This window comes from Artemia sp. Qi Xiang Cuo, chromosome 1, assembly GCF_049724085.1.
Source record: "Artemia sp. Qi Xiang Cuo chromosome 1, ASM4972408v1, whole genome shotgun sequence".
NCBI classification, from domain to species: domain Eukaryota; kingdom Metazoa; phylum Arthropoda; class Branchiopoda; order Anostraca; family Artemiidae; genus Artemia; species Artemia sp. Qi Xiang Cuo.
In genome coordinates, this window is record NC_142794.1 from 53,560,521 (window position 1) to 53,577,985 (window position 17,465).

Sequence of the window (17,465 nt, forward strand, 5' to 3'; positions counted from 1 at the left end):
ACTTCGGGGGATTAAGTCATCCTAAAAGACATAGTTATCATATTTTCGACCATGCTGAACAAAATGGCTATCTCAAAATTTTGATCGGGTGACTTTGGGAAAAAAATGAGCGCGGGAGGGACCTAGTTTCCCTCCATATTTTTTGGTCACTTAAAAAGGGCACTAGAACTTTTAATTTCCGTTCCAATGAGCCCTCCCACTATATTCTAGGACCACTGGGTTGATACGATCACCCCTGAAAAAAAAACAACAAAAAAAACAAATAAACACGCACCCATGGTCTTTCTTCTGGCAAAAAATGCAAAATTCGACATTTTTGTAGATAGAATCTTGAAACCTCTACAGTAGGGTTCTCTGATACGCTGAATATGATTGTGTGATTTTAATTAAGGTTCAATAACTTTTAGGGGTTTTTCTCCCCTTTTTTCGAAAATCAGCAAAATTTTCTCAGGCGCTTAACTTTTGATGGGACTAAACTTGATGAAACTTATATATTTGAAATGAGCATTAAAATCTGATTCTTTTGATGTATCTATTGATATCAAAATCCCGTTTTCTAGAGTTTTGGTTACCATTGAGCCGGGTCGCTCCTTACTTACAGTTCGTTACCACGAACTGTTAGATACAAGATATTCCTTAAGAAGCGTAATTTAACATAAAACTGCTGATAATAATACGTATTTAAAAACAAAAAAAATCACAAAAAAGCGAGAGAAAAATGCTATACACTTGAAGACAATTAATTTTGTCAATTATAATTTTAATGAAGTTATCTGTCTCAACGACTAACGAAGTCATTCAAGTCAAATTCAATTGCCTCATTTCAGATTCCTTCGAAAAAAAGGAGTTTTGCATTTATATTCAAATGCAAGATTAAATGATTCCGTTAACCTCCTGTAAAACAAAAAAAGAGATAAAAAAAAAAAAAAAAAATGCTTAGCACGGAGGTATAGCCGCCATATTTGGGAAGAGAATGGTTGGTTTTTTATTGGTACAATTTCTTATATTAATATTTTTCAACAGCTTATCGACTGTTTTACATTGATTCTAACGACATTTATTTTGTTGGATCTTTTGGTACTTTAATAACTGAAAAGACAGTGTGCATCTCCTATAAAAGGACGTTGCTAGTCAGAAAAATAAACATCGGGGTACTTTTCCTTTCTCATTGGAATTTTTAGAACATTCTTGTTGAACAATTGCTCATCACGGGCAAAATGCACAAAAAGTATGAAGAAACGTCAGTAGAAAATCAAAAATAAAATTCTGGTAAAAATAAAATTCTGGGTTACAAGATGCAAGAATGACACATCTTTCTACACCTATAAACTACTTTGGGAATCTACGCTGGTATTAACCAGAATTAAGCCTGAATAAACCTATAGACTGAAATAGTTTTTTTTCTATTTCCGGATTCCACTATTCTCTAGAAAATTTCGACAAGATGGTATTACTTCATCTATTAAATGATAAAATATATGAGAAATACGAGCTTACATCTTCATTAGTCGTTTGACTGGACATAATTAAACATGTATGATAGCAGGCAAGGCACAACACACTCCAAACACTGAAGAAGCATATCACAGCAACTGTTAGTGTAGTTGGCGAGTCTCTGATAGCATCCATTAGGTCTTTTGATTCACCGACAGTTACTGAAAAAGAAGACATACAAAGAAAAAGAAATTCAAGCAATACCATCCAATCACGCTAACAAAGAGTAACACAATCAAGCATAAAACTTTGTATTTTACATCATACTAGGTAAACTTTCCCATCTGATTTTCAAAGAAAATATCTTCCAACACAAATGTTTGAAAAAGAAATGATATATCAAACACCACGTATGCCCACCAGAAAAAAAAATCTTCAGGCCCACCCCAATTAAGTACGTATCTACAATTTACCACGTAAAATACTACATTTTCCGAATAGTGCATCTTTTTCAAATTTTTTTTCAAATTTACCCTACCCAAAAGAAATAAATCCCAAAGCAAGTGGCTTTAAGAGGCAATCATACTCTTTAGTGATCCAAAGAACAATCTTAATTGTCTAACTAGCAATATACTGTAGCAAATTCAAATCTCTATCCCCTTCTGCCAGCCCCACGAAGACACCTTCCGCCTTTCAAGAATCTCAACTTTTTTCCACATTTTCAAACTTCTAAAAATTTTGATTTCCAGATTTTTACAACTAACCCCTTCATACCGCAAGAACCAGTGTTTTTTTTTTTTTTTTTGAAATTCTGCATTTCTTAACCATAATTTTACAGCTTGACGACATACACATTTCACGTTTAAAGAATCTTAATAAATTTCACATTTTTACACTTCCAAGACTTTAACTTTCAGAATTTGATAACTAAGCCCTTCGTGATTCAGGAGTCAAAGCTTTTTTCACAATTCCACATTTCTTCGGCTTATTTTCACAATTTGACAACACTGTCTTAACATTTCAAGAATCTCAGCAAATTTCGAATTTTCAGACTTCCAAGACCTTCGATTTCAGAATGTGATTACTAGATCTTTCATAATTCAAGAATATTAACTGTTTTTCTGAAGTTCAGAGTTTTAAGGCTGTTATTTCATGAGCCTTACAAAAACAAAACATTTCATAATTCAAGAATTTCAAATTTCTTAAGGATTTTGGAGTTCTAACACTTTTTATTGTTAGATTTAAGGAACTTTTCCCTATGAATGAATTCATTTTTTTGAACAATTTGAGATTTCTAAGACTTGTTTTATTTATTTTCAGGTTACTGCAAGTAAACCCTTAACATTTAAAGAAATTCCCTTTTTTCAAATTCTTAAGACTTCTGGGGGCTTGGAAGTTACTTTAAAAATCCTCAAAAACACAAAAATTCAGTGTGCCATGTATGGAATTAGGGAAGGACTGATATAAATCTTGGAAGTATTTATTAAAAACTTGCGTTTCATCCGCCAAACCCAGCTCACAAGGCCAAAAGTTCATAAAACACCATAATTTATCGCAGTACGTCAATATAGTGATATTAATAAATTTTCGAGTCAATGGGGAAGACTCATAAACAAGAAATTCAGCAAAAGTTAACATGCACATCTGAAAACTGATTATGACGAAAATCAAGGCTATCGACTCGATGTGACAAAATTTAACCTCTCGAATCAATAAGAGATCCGTCAACGATACACTTATGAAAACCCAATAAGACAAAATTCAAGATGTTCGAGCCAATAAGGGGAACTCAACAACAGAAAACACAACATAAACATCAGAAAGCCGTTGTGACGAAATCCGTTGTGACGAAATTTAACCTCTCGAGTCAATACAGGAGACTCATCAACTGAGACTGAAAATCTGAAATTTAATAACATTCTTAAAATTTGAAGGCTTTGAATTGTTCAAGTGCAAAAAAAGATCTAAGAACGACGGAATAATGAAAAAGTTTAAGATTCTTGAAAGTTTAAAGGCATTATGTTGTCAAAATGTAAGGGCTCTTAGCTATAAATATACAGAAATTAAGTCTATCATTTATAAATTTTTGAAAAAGGCTGAGATTCTTCAAAGGTGAAGGCAGTTTTGAGTTATCAAATTATGAAAGTTAGGTCTAAGAATTGTGTAACTTAAAAAAAAGGGTAAGATTCTCAGAAGTTTGAAACTAATTTGGTGTTTAATGATTTTTGTCTAGGTTGATCTAGATTTGGTATATTAATTTGTACAGTTGCTAGTGTTTCCAGGTGTGTATACTATTTTTGTGTTTGCCTGTGTTTGGCCTTTAAAAGGCTTAGAGGGTGTTATCCCTACCCGTGTTTATGGTGGCTTTTGTTTGTTTTAGATTTGACTGGGTTAAGGATAAATATTTTGTATTCCAAAGTTCCAAAAGAAATTTGTTAAATAATTTGCAATTACGCAAAACTTTGGAAACAAAAGTTGCAAAAACAGTTTTTTTTAAATGGAGAAGACTTTTTTCACAAGGCTGACTCTCCGTTTAAAAGTTACCAAATAAAATAACAATTCTTTACAAAATTCGTGGTTACAAAAAGAAGGGTTAAAAGGTTAAATAGTCAGGGCAACCTTTAAAGGGTTAACAGGGTTATAAAGAGTAAAAAAGATATCAAACGGTTAAAAGGGATAAAATTGGGAGAAACCACCTCCCTCCCCTTCTCTCGGTGGCTTCAACGGGATCACTAAGCGATTTCCTCAATCAATGGAGAAAAATATCATAATTGGTATTTATCTGCAATAATCTTGTGAATTGAAGAGTTATGGAAATAAACAGGTAACTTACGCAAAATTTGATAAAGTTATTTGCTTGAATATCATTTTCAATGAAAGCTTGACAATGAATGACAGCTTGACATGAATAAACAGTTATGAAAGTTTTTTTTTTTTAAGTTAAAAGTTGCTATGGAAGAATTTGAAAGATTTTGATTTGCTAACAGAATTACAAGTAACTTGAGTGAAGCAAAAGAGAGCAAGGAGACAAAAGAAGCGGAAAAGACAGGAGGAGGGGGAGAGGGAGAAAAAGAGAGAGAGATACATAGAGAAAAAAGGGAGACAGAGAGAAGAGAGACAGAGAGAAAATTAGAGAGAAACCGAGGGAAAAAGAGAAAGGAGCGACAAAGAGGAATGAAATTAAAAATAAAAACAACTTACTTAACATCAAATGAGTTACACTACAGGAAAATATATAGATGCAATATACTGCAAGTGACACAATAAAAGAATAGAAAAATCGATAATTGCGCTTTCCAACGCAGTTTCCAACCCACGGACAATGATGATCAAACCGATCTGAAACAATACAAGTTCATTAGGTATATTCCCTAAAAGACGTCAATTTACTTCTGCAGCAAAGATCAATGAAAAAATCTAATTGCTGGGCTACAGAAAGACAATAGCACAGAAACAAAACAACAGTTATAATGTTTCTTAAGAATAGTTATTAGTTCCTTGAGACAACAAAAGAGCAAGATACAATCCACAAAGAGAACGTGTAGATAGAGTTTTTATTTAATGCTAAAAGACTCAGAGTATCTATTTTTTCCTAACCAACTAGCAATAAACAGAAACTTTATTATTGATTCTCTTGAAAAGCCTGACCATAAATTTCTAAGGTTTTCAACCAAAATAAAGCATACTTAAAATAAAACTGTTTTCCGGAAGTTAAAGAAAAAAAAAATTACACATTGAAGAGAAATCCAGATTAGCAAAATTGTCTTTAGAATATTAATTCCATAAAAACGACAGATCTAAAATGATTCTTGTAGGCATATAAGATTAGTAATAATCAATACCAAATTGTCAGATTACAAATGCAGATGAATTTTTTTTCTGTCATTAGCGGCATTTTGCTATAAAATCAGAAATATAACATTAAATAGAAAATCAATCAGAAATCTGAAGATATTTTCAACTATGTATTTTTGATAAGTATGAGAGGGTACTCTTATAGCTCGATGGAAACTGTCCTGTCCTAAATATTACTAGTTCAAGTTTATTCATTTTCTGAAGGGATATCAAGCTTCTCCTAATTTATCATAACATTTATTTTTCAAATAGCTCCTATTCAGTAGAACAAATAAACATTTGGTTGGGTTTGTAAACATACTTCTTGATGAAAATCATCTTATATGTATAACATAGCTTTGATAAAAATAAAGATTTGCATGGATTTCTGGTGTTTAAGAAAGCATAAACGTATTTTTCGGGCTGCATCCTTGTCTCTTTTGATCCTTGTCCTCCTCATTTATATTATAGCCTATATCTCTTGTAGCTATAATAATTCCCTCGAAACTTCATCTTCTTTCCTAAAATTGTTTTCAAAGGCGTATGATGAGGCTAAATATCATTCAAGACGCTAACAATTCAACGCCTAATCCCTCAATTTATCTGAGTTCACTTTGTATTTTATTAATTAATTGAAAGCCCGTATGCAAAAACAAAAGAAAGGACGGAGTATAAAAAAACACAGAAAAAAAGCGAACAGTAACTGTTTAATCAGTTATGACAACATTAATAAATTGAACACTAACATGAGAAGAGAAAAAAAAGAAACAACTAAAATAAACTAAATAAGAATTCGAAACCATTGAAGACCTTCAATTTTCTTTTCATGTTTTTCAATCAGTTTTGAAACTGCAACTTCTGGACCATTTATTGCACAATTACTAATCAATCTTAAGCTGCGTGTCTATGGTAGTATGCGGAGCAGATACACTTCTCATGAGTATCTTTTCACTTTTCGCCAATTCACGAAGATCCTCCTAAAACACTTAGATTTATTCCACCTTTCTTGTGTGACCGATCTAGAGTTTCAAAACCTTCGAGGTTCGATAAACGTCAGAAGTATAGCTCAAGATTTTCTTTACAAGGTGAAAGAGTGATGCAACCTTTATTTCCTATATTTTGTTTTTCATGGTGCACTTTCATGGCAACGTTTTTGACTAAGACAATCTCAGATAAATGCTCCTGTTCACTAATTGCTTTCTCTTACAGATTGTTCTGGGTACCCGACTGACCGACTGTATTTCAAACAGTAGGCTGTACAAAAATGTGGTTCAATCCAGCTTTTTAGAGCTATAATGAAAGAAAGGTTGAGATGGCTAGGGCATATTGTCCAGATGAAGGATGACAGATTGTCGAAGATTGTCCTTTTCGGCCAACTGTCTAGGGCTAAATGGAAAGCAGATCGTCCTCGTCTGGGGTGAGAGGACGTCATAATTTTTTTTTAAGGAAGTAGAAAGGGGGTGCTACTCCGGGACGTACCACTTGGTTTATGGTTTTCTCACTGAGAATGAAAAGAGAATATTTTTCTCACTTGAAAAAACAGAAATTTTCTCACATTTATTGTTATTTATTGTACGGTTATGTGTGTTGGTCAATTTATTTGATGTTTTTCTACAACTGGGGTACCGGAGTCAATGACCTAAATTTCCAACATGTCGATTTATTTGATGTTGTTGTTGTTTTGGGCAAGTGCATGCTCGAGGCGAATGTCAAGGTGTTCAGAAATAGGAAACAGTTAGATCACACGTGAGAGATGATGTCATGGTTGATTAATTTGACACGAAAGGGGAATTAATTTGTTGTTCCTAAGGGGAAGGTGGGGAAGAGATATATTGATTGCGTAATCGAAGGGAGAGAATTCCAGAGAAATTGATTACATAATCGGTAGAACCATATCAGGAGCTCGTGACGGGAATCCATTTATGGGCATAGAATGACGTATCGACTAGGACAAATGGATTTCTGAGAAATTGATTACATAATCAGTAGAACCCTATCAGAGGGTCATGACGGGATACTTTTTTAAGGCTTTATAATATCTTTTCAGAACAAGTTATTTTCTTAATGTCCATTCTAAACCCATTTCACAAGTTGAAATGGGCGAAATCGTTTTAGACATTTTAGGGAATTATTTCGGCGAAACAGTTAGAGACATTTTAAAAGATGATTTTAGAAGATGTTTTAGAAGAGGTTTTGAGTGTGGTCGTTATTATACACAATTTCCGTTTGAACAGTATCGTGAGGTCCTCTACCCCAACCCCAAAGGGCTCCGATCCCCCTACCCCAACCCCAAAGGGTTCCGATCCCCCATCCCAACCCCGAAGGAAGCCCCCGAACCCCAAAGGTTCCCCCGGGCTCCCAAAGGGTCCCCCAGGCCCACCAAAGGGGTCCCCCGGCGCCCCAAAGGACCACCCGGCCCCCCAAGGGACCCCGGACCCCCAAAGAGTCCACTCTCCATTTTTTAATGCTTTTTTAAGGCTTTATTATATCTTTTCAGAGCAAGTTATTTTCTTAATGACCATCATACACCCATTTCTCAACTTGAAGTACTTATCTGTTTCTCCCACAACTATACTTTACAGATTTTAGGATATTTCAACACAACGAAATACCCTTCAAATACAATTTCAAAGCACTATCCATTCTTGTATAATCTCATAAACACATTTTCCAAGTTCTTTTCTTAGTGTCCGTCCTAAACCCATTTTCCAACTTGAAGTACTTATCTTTTTCACCTACAACTATACTGTATAGATTTTTGTTTACCTCAATACAATGAAAGACTTCAATGAACATTTCAGAGCAATTTATGTTCTTAATAACTCTCCTAAACCAATTTTCAACTTGGAGTACATATCTTTATAACCCACAACCAGACTTTAAAGCTTTTTAGATACCTCAAAACCAAAAAATACTTTTCAAAGACCATTTCAGAGCAAGTTACTTCCTTAATGTCCCTCCTAAATCCATTTTCCAACTTGTACTACTTATCTTATTCACCCACAACGTTACATTATTAATTTGAGTATTCCACATAACAAATAAATACTTTAAAATGACCATTTCAGATCCACTTTCATAGTAACTGACAATCCTCCATACCATTTTCCACTTGTAGAACTTATAAATTGCTCCAACAACGATACATCACAGCGGTTTCGAGAACACCACACCCAGACATACTTTTCAAAGACCATTGCAGAGCAAGTTACTTTCATAATGTCCCTCCTAAACCCATTTTCCAACTTGAAGTACTTATTATTTTCATCCTCAACCAGACATTACATCATCTTTCATAACTCACAGCAAAGATATAATCTTGAAAGTCCATTTAAGTACATCCTACTATCATGATATCCCTTTTAAGCGCAATTTTCAAACTTGAAGTACTGATCTTTTTCACCCCACTTCTAAACATTACAGCTTTTTGGATACCTCAACACCAAGAAATACTTTTCAAAGACCATTTCAGAGCAAGTTACTTTCTTAATGTCCTTCCTAAACCCATTTTCCAACTTGAAGTACTGATCTTTTTCATCCACAACTATACTTTACAGCTTTTTGGTTACCTCAACACTAATAAATACTTTTGAATGACCATTCCAAATCAAGTTATTTTCTTAAGGTCCCTACTAAACCCTTTTATCAACATGATGTACTTATCTATTTCACCCACAACTACACATTACAGTTTTTTGGATACATCAACACCAAGAAATACTCTTCAAAGACACTATCAGAGAAAGTTAATTTCTTAAGGTCCCTCCTACACCCATTTTCCAACATGAATCTCTTATCATATTAAAACTCAAGTAAACTTTACAGCATTTAGGATACCTAAACAAAAAGAAATATTTTTCAAATACCATTTCAGATCACGTTCCTTTCTTAATAGCACATAGAAACCCATTTTTCCAGCTTTGCATACTTATCTTTTCAGACAAAAATATACATTAAACCTTTTTGGATACCTCACCGCAAAGAGATAATTATCAAAGACCTTTTTAGACCCAGGTCCATTCTTTATGTCGCTCCAAAACTAATATTACAACTTGAAGTACTTAAATTTTTCACCCACAACTATACTTTACAGCTTTTTGAATACCTCAAAATCAAGAAACACTTAGGTTCAAAGGCTAGATTAAATCAGGTTAGATTATGTTAGTGTTCCGTCCTAGGTTCATGTTCCACTTTGATGGACTTGTCTTTCACGGATTATTGAGTCTAACAACTTTGGGGTACCGGAGTCAATGACCTAAATTTCCAACATGTCGATTTATTTGATATTGTTGCTGTTTTGGGCAAGTGCATGCTCGAGGAGACATGTTCAAGGTGTTCAGAAATAGGAATCAGTTAGATCACACGTGACAGATGACTGTACATGGTTGATTGATTCTGACACGAAAGAGAATTAATTTGATTGTTTCTAGGGCGAATTATTGATTCAAGAAAGGTGAATCCTAATTTGTTGTTTCTAAGGGGAAGGTGGGAAGAGATATATTGATTGCGTAATCGACAGCGGAGACTAATTCCAGAGAAATTGATTACATAATCGGTAGAACCATATCAGAAGCTCGTGACGGGAATCCATTTATGTCGGCATAGAATGACGTAATCAACTAGGACAAATGGATTTCTGAGACAATTGATTACATAATCGGTAGAACCCTATCAGACAGGTCATGACGGGATACTTTTTAAGGCTTTATAATATCTTTTCAGAACAAGTTATTTTCTTAATGTCCCTTCTAAACCCATTTTACAAGTTGAAATGGGCGAAACTGTTTCACTCACGACATATTTACGGAATTATTTCGGCGAAACAGTTAGAGACATTTTAAGAAGATGACTTTTCAGAAGACTGTTTTAGAAGCAGGTTCTTGAGTAGTGGTCGCTATTATACACATGTTCCAATTTGAACAGTGTCGTGAGGTCCTCTACCCCAACCCCAAAGGGCTCCGATCCCCCTACCCCAACCCCAAAGGGTTCCGATCCCCCATCCCAACCCCGAAGGAAGCCCCTGGCCCCAAAAGGTTCCCCTGAGCTCCCAAAGAGTCCCCCAGGCCCACCAAAGGGCCCTCCGGCGCCCCAAAGGACCACCCAGCCCCCCAATGGACCCCGGACCCCCAAAGAGTCCCTCTCCATTTTTAATACTTTTTAAGGCTTTATTATATCTTTTCAGAGCAAGTTATTTTCTTAATGTCCATTCTAAACCTATTTAACAAGTTGAAGTACTTATCTTTTTCACCCACAACTATACTTTACAGCTTTTAGGATACCTCAAAACCAAGAAATACCTTTCAAAGACCATTTCAGAGGAAGTTCCTTTCTTAATGTCCCTCCTAAACCCATTTTTCAATTTGGAATACTTATATTTTTCATCCCCTACAAGAAAGTGCAGATTTTCCTTTACCTCAACACCAACAATTTCATTTAAATGACATTTTCATATCAAGTTTTTTTCTCACAAGCCCTAATACTCAAGTAATTAATACTTTAATGATGAACGTATTATCAAACATATCGGAATTAATGATTTTTTTATTTAACAACACCGATACAAAGTTTAAAATCACAATATAAAATAAAGTTACTTTGAGAATGTCCCTACTACACCCATTTTCCCTCGTGAAGTTCTTATCTATTGCACACGCCACTAGAGATCACATATTTGTCGATACTTCCAAACCAAGATATACCTATCAAAGACCTCAAAAGAGTTTACGACTTTCATAATGACCAACCTACACCCAGTGTTCTACTTGACCTACGGATCACTTTCACCCACCCCACGCCGTGCCAGCTTTGAGGATAACTCCCCAGAAAAAATTACATGTCAAAGTCGATTTGAGACCAAGCTACTTTCTTAATAACTCTCCAAACCCAAAGTTCCAACATGACGTTATGTTCTATGTAACCCACAACTAGTCTTTATATAACGGTTATTGCCAGATCACACTGAATTAACATTCATATAACATAACAGAGAAACTCCCATACAAAAAATCAGGCAGAAAACCATTTTCCAAGATGGCGTACTTCTCTTTTTCACCCACAATTATACTTTACAGCATTTTGGATACCTCAACACCAAGAAATACTTTTCAAAGACCATTTCAAAGCAAGTTCCTTTCTTAATGTCCCTCCTAAACCCATTTTTCAACTTGAAGTACTTATCTTTTTCACCCACAACTATACTTTACAGCTTTTTGGATACCTCAACACCCAGAAATACTCTTCAAAGAAAATTTCAGAGCAAGTTACTTTCTTACGGTCCCTCCTAAACCCATTTTCCAACTTGAAGTACTTATCTTTTTCACCCACAACTATACTTTACAGCTTTTTGGATACCTCAACACCAAGAAATACTTTTCAAGGACCATTTCAGAGCAAGTTATTTTCTTAATGTCCCTCCTAAACCCATTTTTCCAACTTGAAATACGTATCTGTTTAACCCACAACTAGACATTACAGCTTTTTGGATACCTCAACACCAATAAATACTTTTCAAAACCATTTCAGAGCAAGTTACTTTCTTAATGTCCCTCCTAAACCCATTTTCCAACTTGAAGTACTTATCTTTTTCACCCACAACTATACTTTACAGCTTTTTGAATACCTCAACACCAAGAAACACTTAGGTTAGGCTAGATTAAATCAGGTTAGATTAGGTTAGGTTAAGTTAGGTTATGTCACTTTGATGGATGTTTTCAGGATTATTGAGTCTAACAACTGGGGTACCGGAGTCAATGACCTAAATTTCCAACATGTCGATTTATTTGATATTGTTGTTGTTTTGGGCAAGTGCATGCTCGAGGAGAATGTCAAGGTGTTCAGAAATAGGAAACAGTTAGATCACACGTGACAGATGATGTCATGGTTGATTGATTTGACACGAAAGGGGAATTAATTTGTTGTTTCTAAGGGGAATTATTGATTCAAGAAAGGGGAATTAATTTGTTGTTTCTAAGGGGAAGGTGGGGAAGAGATATATTGATTGCGTAATCGAAGGGAGATAATTCCAGAGAAATTGATTACATAATTGGTAGAACCATATCAGAAGCTCGTGACGGGAATCCATTTATGGGCATAGAATGACGTAATCAACTAGGACAAATGGATTTCTGAGAAATTGTACTTACATAATCGGTAGAACCCTATCAGAAGGTCATGACGGGATACTTTTTTAAGGCTTTATAATATCTTTTCAGAACAAGTTATTTTCTTAATGTCCATTCTAAACCCATTTCACAAGTTGAAATGGGCGAAATTGTTTTAGACATTTTAGGGAATTATTTCGGCGAAACAGTTAGAGACATTTTAAAAGATGATTTTAGAAGATGTTTTAGAAGAGGTTTTGAGTGTGGTCGCTATTATACACAAGTTCCATTTGAACAGTTTCGTGAGGTCCTCTACCCCAACCCCAAAGGGCTCCGATCCCCCTACCCCAACCCCAAAGGGTTCCGATCCCCCATCCCAACCCCGAAGGAAGCCCCCGGCCCCAAAAGGTTCCCCCGGGCTCCCAAAGAGTCCCCCAGCCCCACCAAAGGGGCCCCCGGCGCCCCAAAGGACCACCACGCCCCCCAATGGACCCCGGACCCCCAAAGAGTCCCCTCGCCATTTTTAATACTTTTTTAAGGCTTTATTATATCTTTTCAGAGCAAGTTATTTTCTTAATGTCCATCCTAAACCCATTTTACAAGTTGAAGTACTGATCTTTTTCACCCACAACTATACTTTACAGCTTTTAGGATACCTCAATACCACAAAATACTTTTTAAACACACTTCGAGAGCAAGTTAATTTCTTTATATCCCTTCGCACCCCATTTTCCAACTTGAACTACTTATCTCTTTCAACTAAAACTTTACTTTACAGTTTTTTGGATACCTCAACACCAAGAAATACTTTTCAAAGACCATTACAGAGCAAGTTCATTTCTTAATGTCCCTCCGACACCCATTTTTCAACTTGAAGTACTTATCTTTTTCACCCACAACTATACTTTACAGCTTTTTGGATACCTCAACACCAAGAAATACTTTTCAAAGACCATTTCAGAGCAAGTTACTTTCTTACTGTCCCTCCTAAACCCATTTTCCAACTTGAAGTACTTATCTTTTTCACCCACAACTATACTTTACAGCTTGAAGTACTTATCTTACTTGAAGTACCTATCTTTTTCACCCACAACTATTACTTTACAACTTTTCGGAGACCTCAACACCAAGCAATACTTTTCAAAGACCATTTCACAGCAACTTACTTTCTTAATGTCCCTCCTAAACCCATTTTGCAACTTGAAATACTTGTCTTTTTCTCCGACAACTATACTTTACAGCTTGTTGGATACCTCAACACCAAGAAATACTTTTCAGAGACCATTTCAGAGCAAGTACCATTCTTACTGTCCTCCTAAACCCATTTCCAACTTGAAGTAATTATCTTTTTCACCCACAACTATACTTTACAGCTTTTTGGATACCTCAACACCAAGATATACTTTTCAAAGACCTTTTCAGAGCAAGTTACCTTCATAATGTCCCTTCTAAACCCATTTTCCAACTTGAAGTACTTATCTTATTCATCCACAATTAAGCTTTACAGCTTTTTGGTTACCTCAACACCAAGAAATACTTTTCAAAGACCATTTCAGAGCAAGTTCCTTTCTTAATGTCCCTCCTAAACCCATTTTTCAACTTGAAGTACTTATCTTTTTCACCCACAACTATACTTTAAAGCTTTTTGGATACCTCAACACCAAGAAATACTCTTCAAAGACCATTTCAGAGCAAGTTACTTTCTTAATGTCCCTCCTAAACCCAATTTACCAACAAGAAGTAATTAACAATAACACAATCACCGTTCATGAAACCAATTTTTTATAACTCAAAAAAAAGATATACTTTTAAATGACAATTTTACAGCAAGTTGTAGTCTTAATGTCCCTCCTAAACCCATTTTCCAACTTGAAGTACTTATCTTTTTCACCCACAACTATACTTTACAGCTTAGATTAGGTTAGGTTAAGTTAGGTTATCCTACGTACGCTTCACTTAGGTTAGGTTAGGTGAAAGAAAGGCAAAAAGTTAGGTGAATGGTTAGGTTAGGATAGACTAGATTAAGTTAGGTTAGGTTAGGTTAGGCAAGGTTAGCCTATAAGAAAGTAACTTGCTCTGAAATGGTCTTTGAAAAGTATTTCTTGGTGTTGAGGTATCCAAAAAGCTGTAAAGTATAGTTATGGGTGAAAAAGATAAGTACTTCAAGTTTGAAAATGGGTTTAAGAGGTACATTTAGAAAGCAACTTTTTCTGAAATGGACTATGAAGAGTATTTCTTGGCGTTGATGAATCCAAAAAGATGTAAATTATAGTTGTGGGTGAAAAAGATAAGTACTTCATGTTGAAAAATGGGTTGAGGAGGGATATTAAGATATGGACTTGCTTTGAAATTGTCTTTGAATAGTATTTATTGTGTTTGAGCTATCCAAAATGCTGTACAGTATAATTGTGTATAAATAAGATAAGTACTTAAAGTTGGAAAATTGGTTTAGAGGGGACATTTAGAAAGTAACTTGCTCTGACATGCTCTTTGAAAAGTATTTCTTGGTGTTGAGGTATCCAAAAAGCTGTTAAGTTTTGTTGTTTGAGAAAATTTAATGTACTCCATTTGGGTATATGGTCGTGTAGTGGACGTAGAGTATGGGACTTTCCCGGAAATTGAGAATGTGTAGTTTTTCTTGGTTATTAGTTGAAGAGAGATCAAATAGGTATAGTCTATGGTGAAAAAGATATGTGAACAATATTAAAAAATGGGTTTAGGAGGGACATTAAGAAAGTAACTTGCTCTGAAAAGTATTTCTTGGTGTTGAGGTATCCAAAAAGCTGTAAAGTATAGTTGTGGGACGAAATTCATATGTAATTAAGTTTGGAAATTGGGTTTAGTAGGGACATTAATAAAGTAAATTGCTATGGAATGGTCATTGAAAAGTATTACTTGGCTTTGAGGTATCAAAAAATCTGTAATGTAAAGTAAAGGGTAATAAAGATAAGTAATTCAAGTTGTAAAATGCGCTTAGGAGGTACATTTAGAAAGTAACTTTTTCTGAAATCGACTTTGAAGAGTATTTCTTGGCGTTGAGTAATCCAAAAAGCTGTAAAGTATAGTTGAGGGTGAAAAAGATAAGTACTTCAAGTTGAAAAATGGGTTTAGGAGGGACATTAAGAAAGGAACTTGCTTTGAAATGGTCTTTGAAAAGTATTTCTTGGTGTAAAGCTGTAATCCAAAAAGCTTTAAAGTATATTTGTGGTTGAAAAAGATAAGTACATCAAGTTGGAAATTTTGTTTAGGAGGGACAATAGGATAGTAAGTAGCTCTGAACTATCTTTTTAAAATAAAATACTGTTGTTGAGTTATCCAAAAAGCTTTTAAGTATTTTCTTGTGTGAAATAGGTATGTACTTTAAATTGAAAAACAGTTTTAGGATTGACATTGAAGATGAAAATTGCACTGAAATGGTCTTTGAAAAGTATTTATTGGTGATGAAGTATCCAAAAACCTGTAAAGTATAGTTGTGGGTGAAAAAGATAAGTACTTCAAGTTGGAAACTGGGTTTAGGAGGGAAATAAAGAAAGTAACTTGCTCTGAAATGGTTATTGAAAAGTATTTCTTGGTGTTGAGGTATCCAAAAAGCTGTAAAGTATAGTTGTGGTTGAAAAAGATAAGTACTTCAAGCTGGAAAATGAATTTAGGAGGGAAATTAGGAAAGTAACTTGCTCTGAAATGGTCTTTGAAAAGTATTTCTTGGTGTTGAGGTATACAAAAAGCAGTAAAGGAGTGTTAAGGGTGAGAAACATAAGTACTTTAAGTTGTAAAGTGGGTTTAAGACGGACATTAAGAAAACAACTTTATCTGAGATGGACTTTGTATATTATCTCTTGGTGATGAGTAATAAAAAATTCTTTATAGTATCGTTAAGGATGAAAAGCATAAGTAATTCTAGTCTGAAAAATTCTTTAGAAGTGACAATAAGAATGTATCAAGCTCTGAAGGGGAAAAATAAATGAATAAATAGTCGAGGTTTTATCCTAAATGCATTAAATTCTATATGTGGGTGAAAATCATAAGAAATACAAGTCGGAAAATGGTTTTAGGATGTACGTTATTAATGAAAAGTGCTCTGAAAATGTCTTTCAAAATAATTTCTTTGTTATAAGGCATTCTATAAGAAGTAAATTCTAGTTGTTGGTGAGAATTTTACGTATTTTATGACATAACATGGGTTCATGAGTGAGATTGTAAGTTAAATTTTCTATAAAGGGTAATTTGTAAATTATTTATATGTTAAGAGGTCTAAGAATATAAGTGAAGACTATTTGAGGGTGAAATTCATAAGTGATTCAAGTTGGAAAATGGGTTTAGGAGGAACATTAAGACAGTAACTTGCTCTGAAATGGTCTGTGAAATGTGTTTCTTGGTGCTGAGGTATCCAAAACGCTGTAAAGTATAGATGTGGGAGAAAAAGATACCCACTTCAAGTTGGACAAATTGACTAGGAGAGACCATAAGAAATTAACTTACTTTGAAATGGTCTTTGAAAAGTATTTATGGATGTTGAGGTATCCAAAAAGCTGTAATGTATTCTTGAGTTTGAAAAAGATATTTACTTAATGCTGGAAAATGGGTTTAGGAGGGACATTCAGAAAGTAATTTGGTCTGAAATGATCTTTGAAAAGTATTACTTGGTGTTGATTGGTGCATATAGCTTTAAAGTATAGTTGTGGGTGATAAAGAGAAGTACTTCAAGTTGGATAATGGGCTTTAGAGGGACATTAATAAAGTAATTTGCTCTGAAATCGTCTTTGAAAATTATTTCCTGGTGTTGAAGTCTCCAAAAATCTCTAATGTATAGCTGTTGGTGAAAAAGATAAGTACTTCAAGTTTTAAAATGAGTTTAGGAGGGATATTAAGAAAGGAACTTGCTCTGAAATGGTCCTTGAAAAGTATTTCTTGGTGTTTAGGTATCAAAAAAGCTGTAAAGTATAGTTGTGGGTGAAAAATATAATTACATCAAGTTGTAAAATTGGTTTAGGAGTGATATTAAGACAGTTAATTTCTCTAAAATGTATTTTGAAAAGTATTTATTGGTGTTAAGGTATCCAAAAAGCTTTACAGTAGAGGTATTAGAAAATAAGATAA

General features: G+C 34.5%; 1 protein-coding gene across 2 annotated transcripts in view; it reads right to left on the reverse strand.

Annotated features, from left to right (window-relative positions):
* LOC148956476 (palmitoyltransferase ZDHHC18-B-like) overlaps positions 1 to 17,465 on the reverse strand; it is a 72,589-nt gene that overhangs the window by 22,856 nt on the left and 32,268 nt on the right. For both annotated transcript variants that reach the window (XM_089095432.1, XM_089095424.1), the window contains exons 5-6: positions 4,636 to 4,773; positions 1,498 to 1,655 (exon numbers count right to left, since the gene is read on the reverse strand). In XM_089095432.1, the coding sequence (XP_088951558.1) occupies positions 1,498 to 1,655; positions 4,636 to 4,773 (296 nt within the window). The remainder of the gene's footprint in view (positions 1 to 1,497; positions 1,656 to 4,635; positions 4,774 to 17,465) is intronic.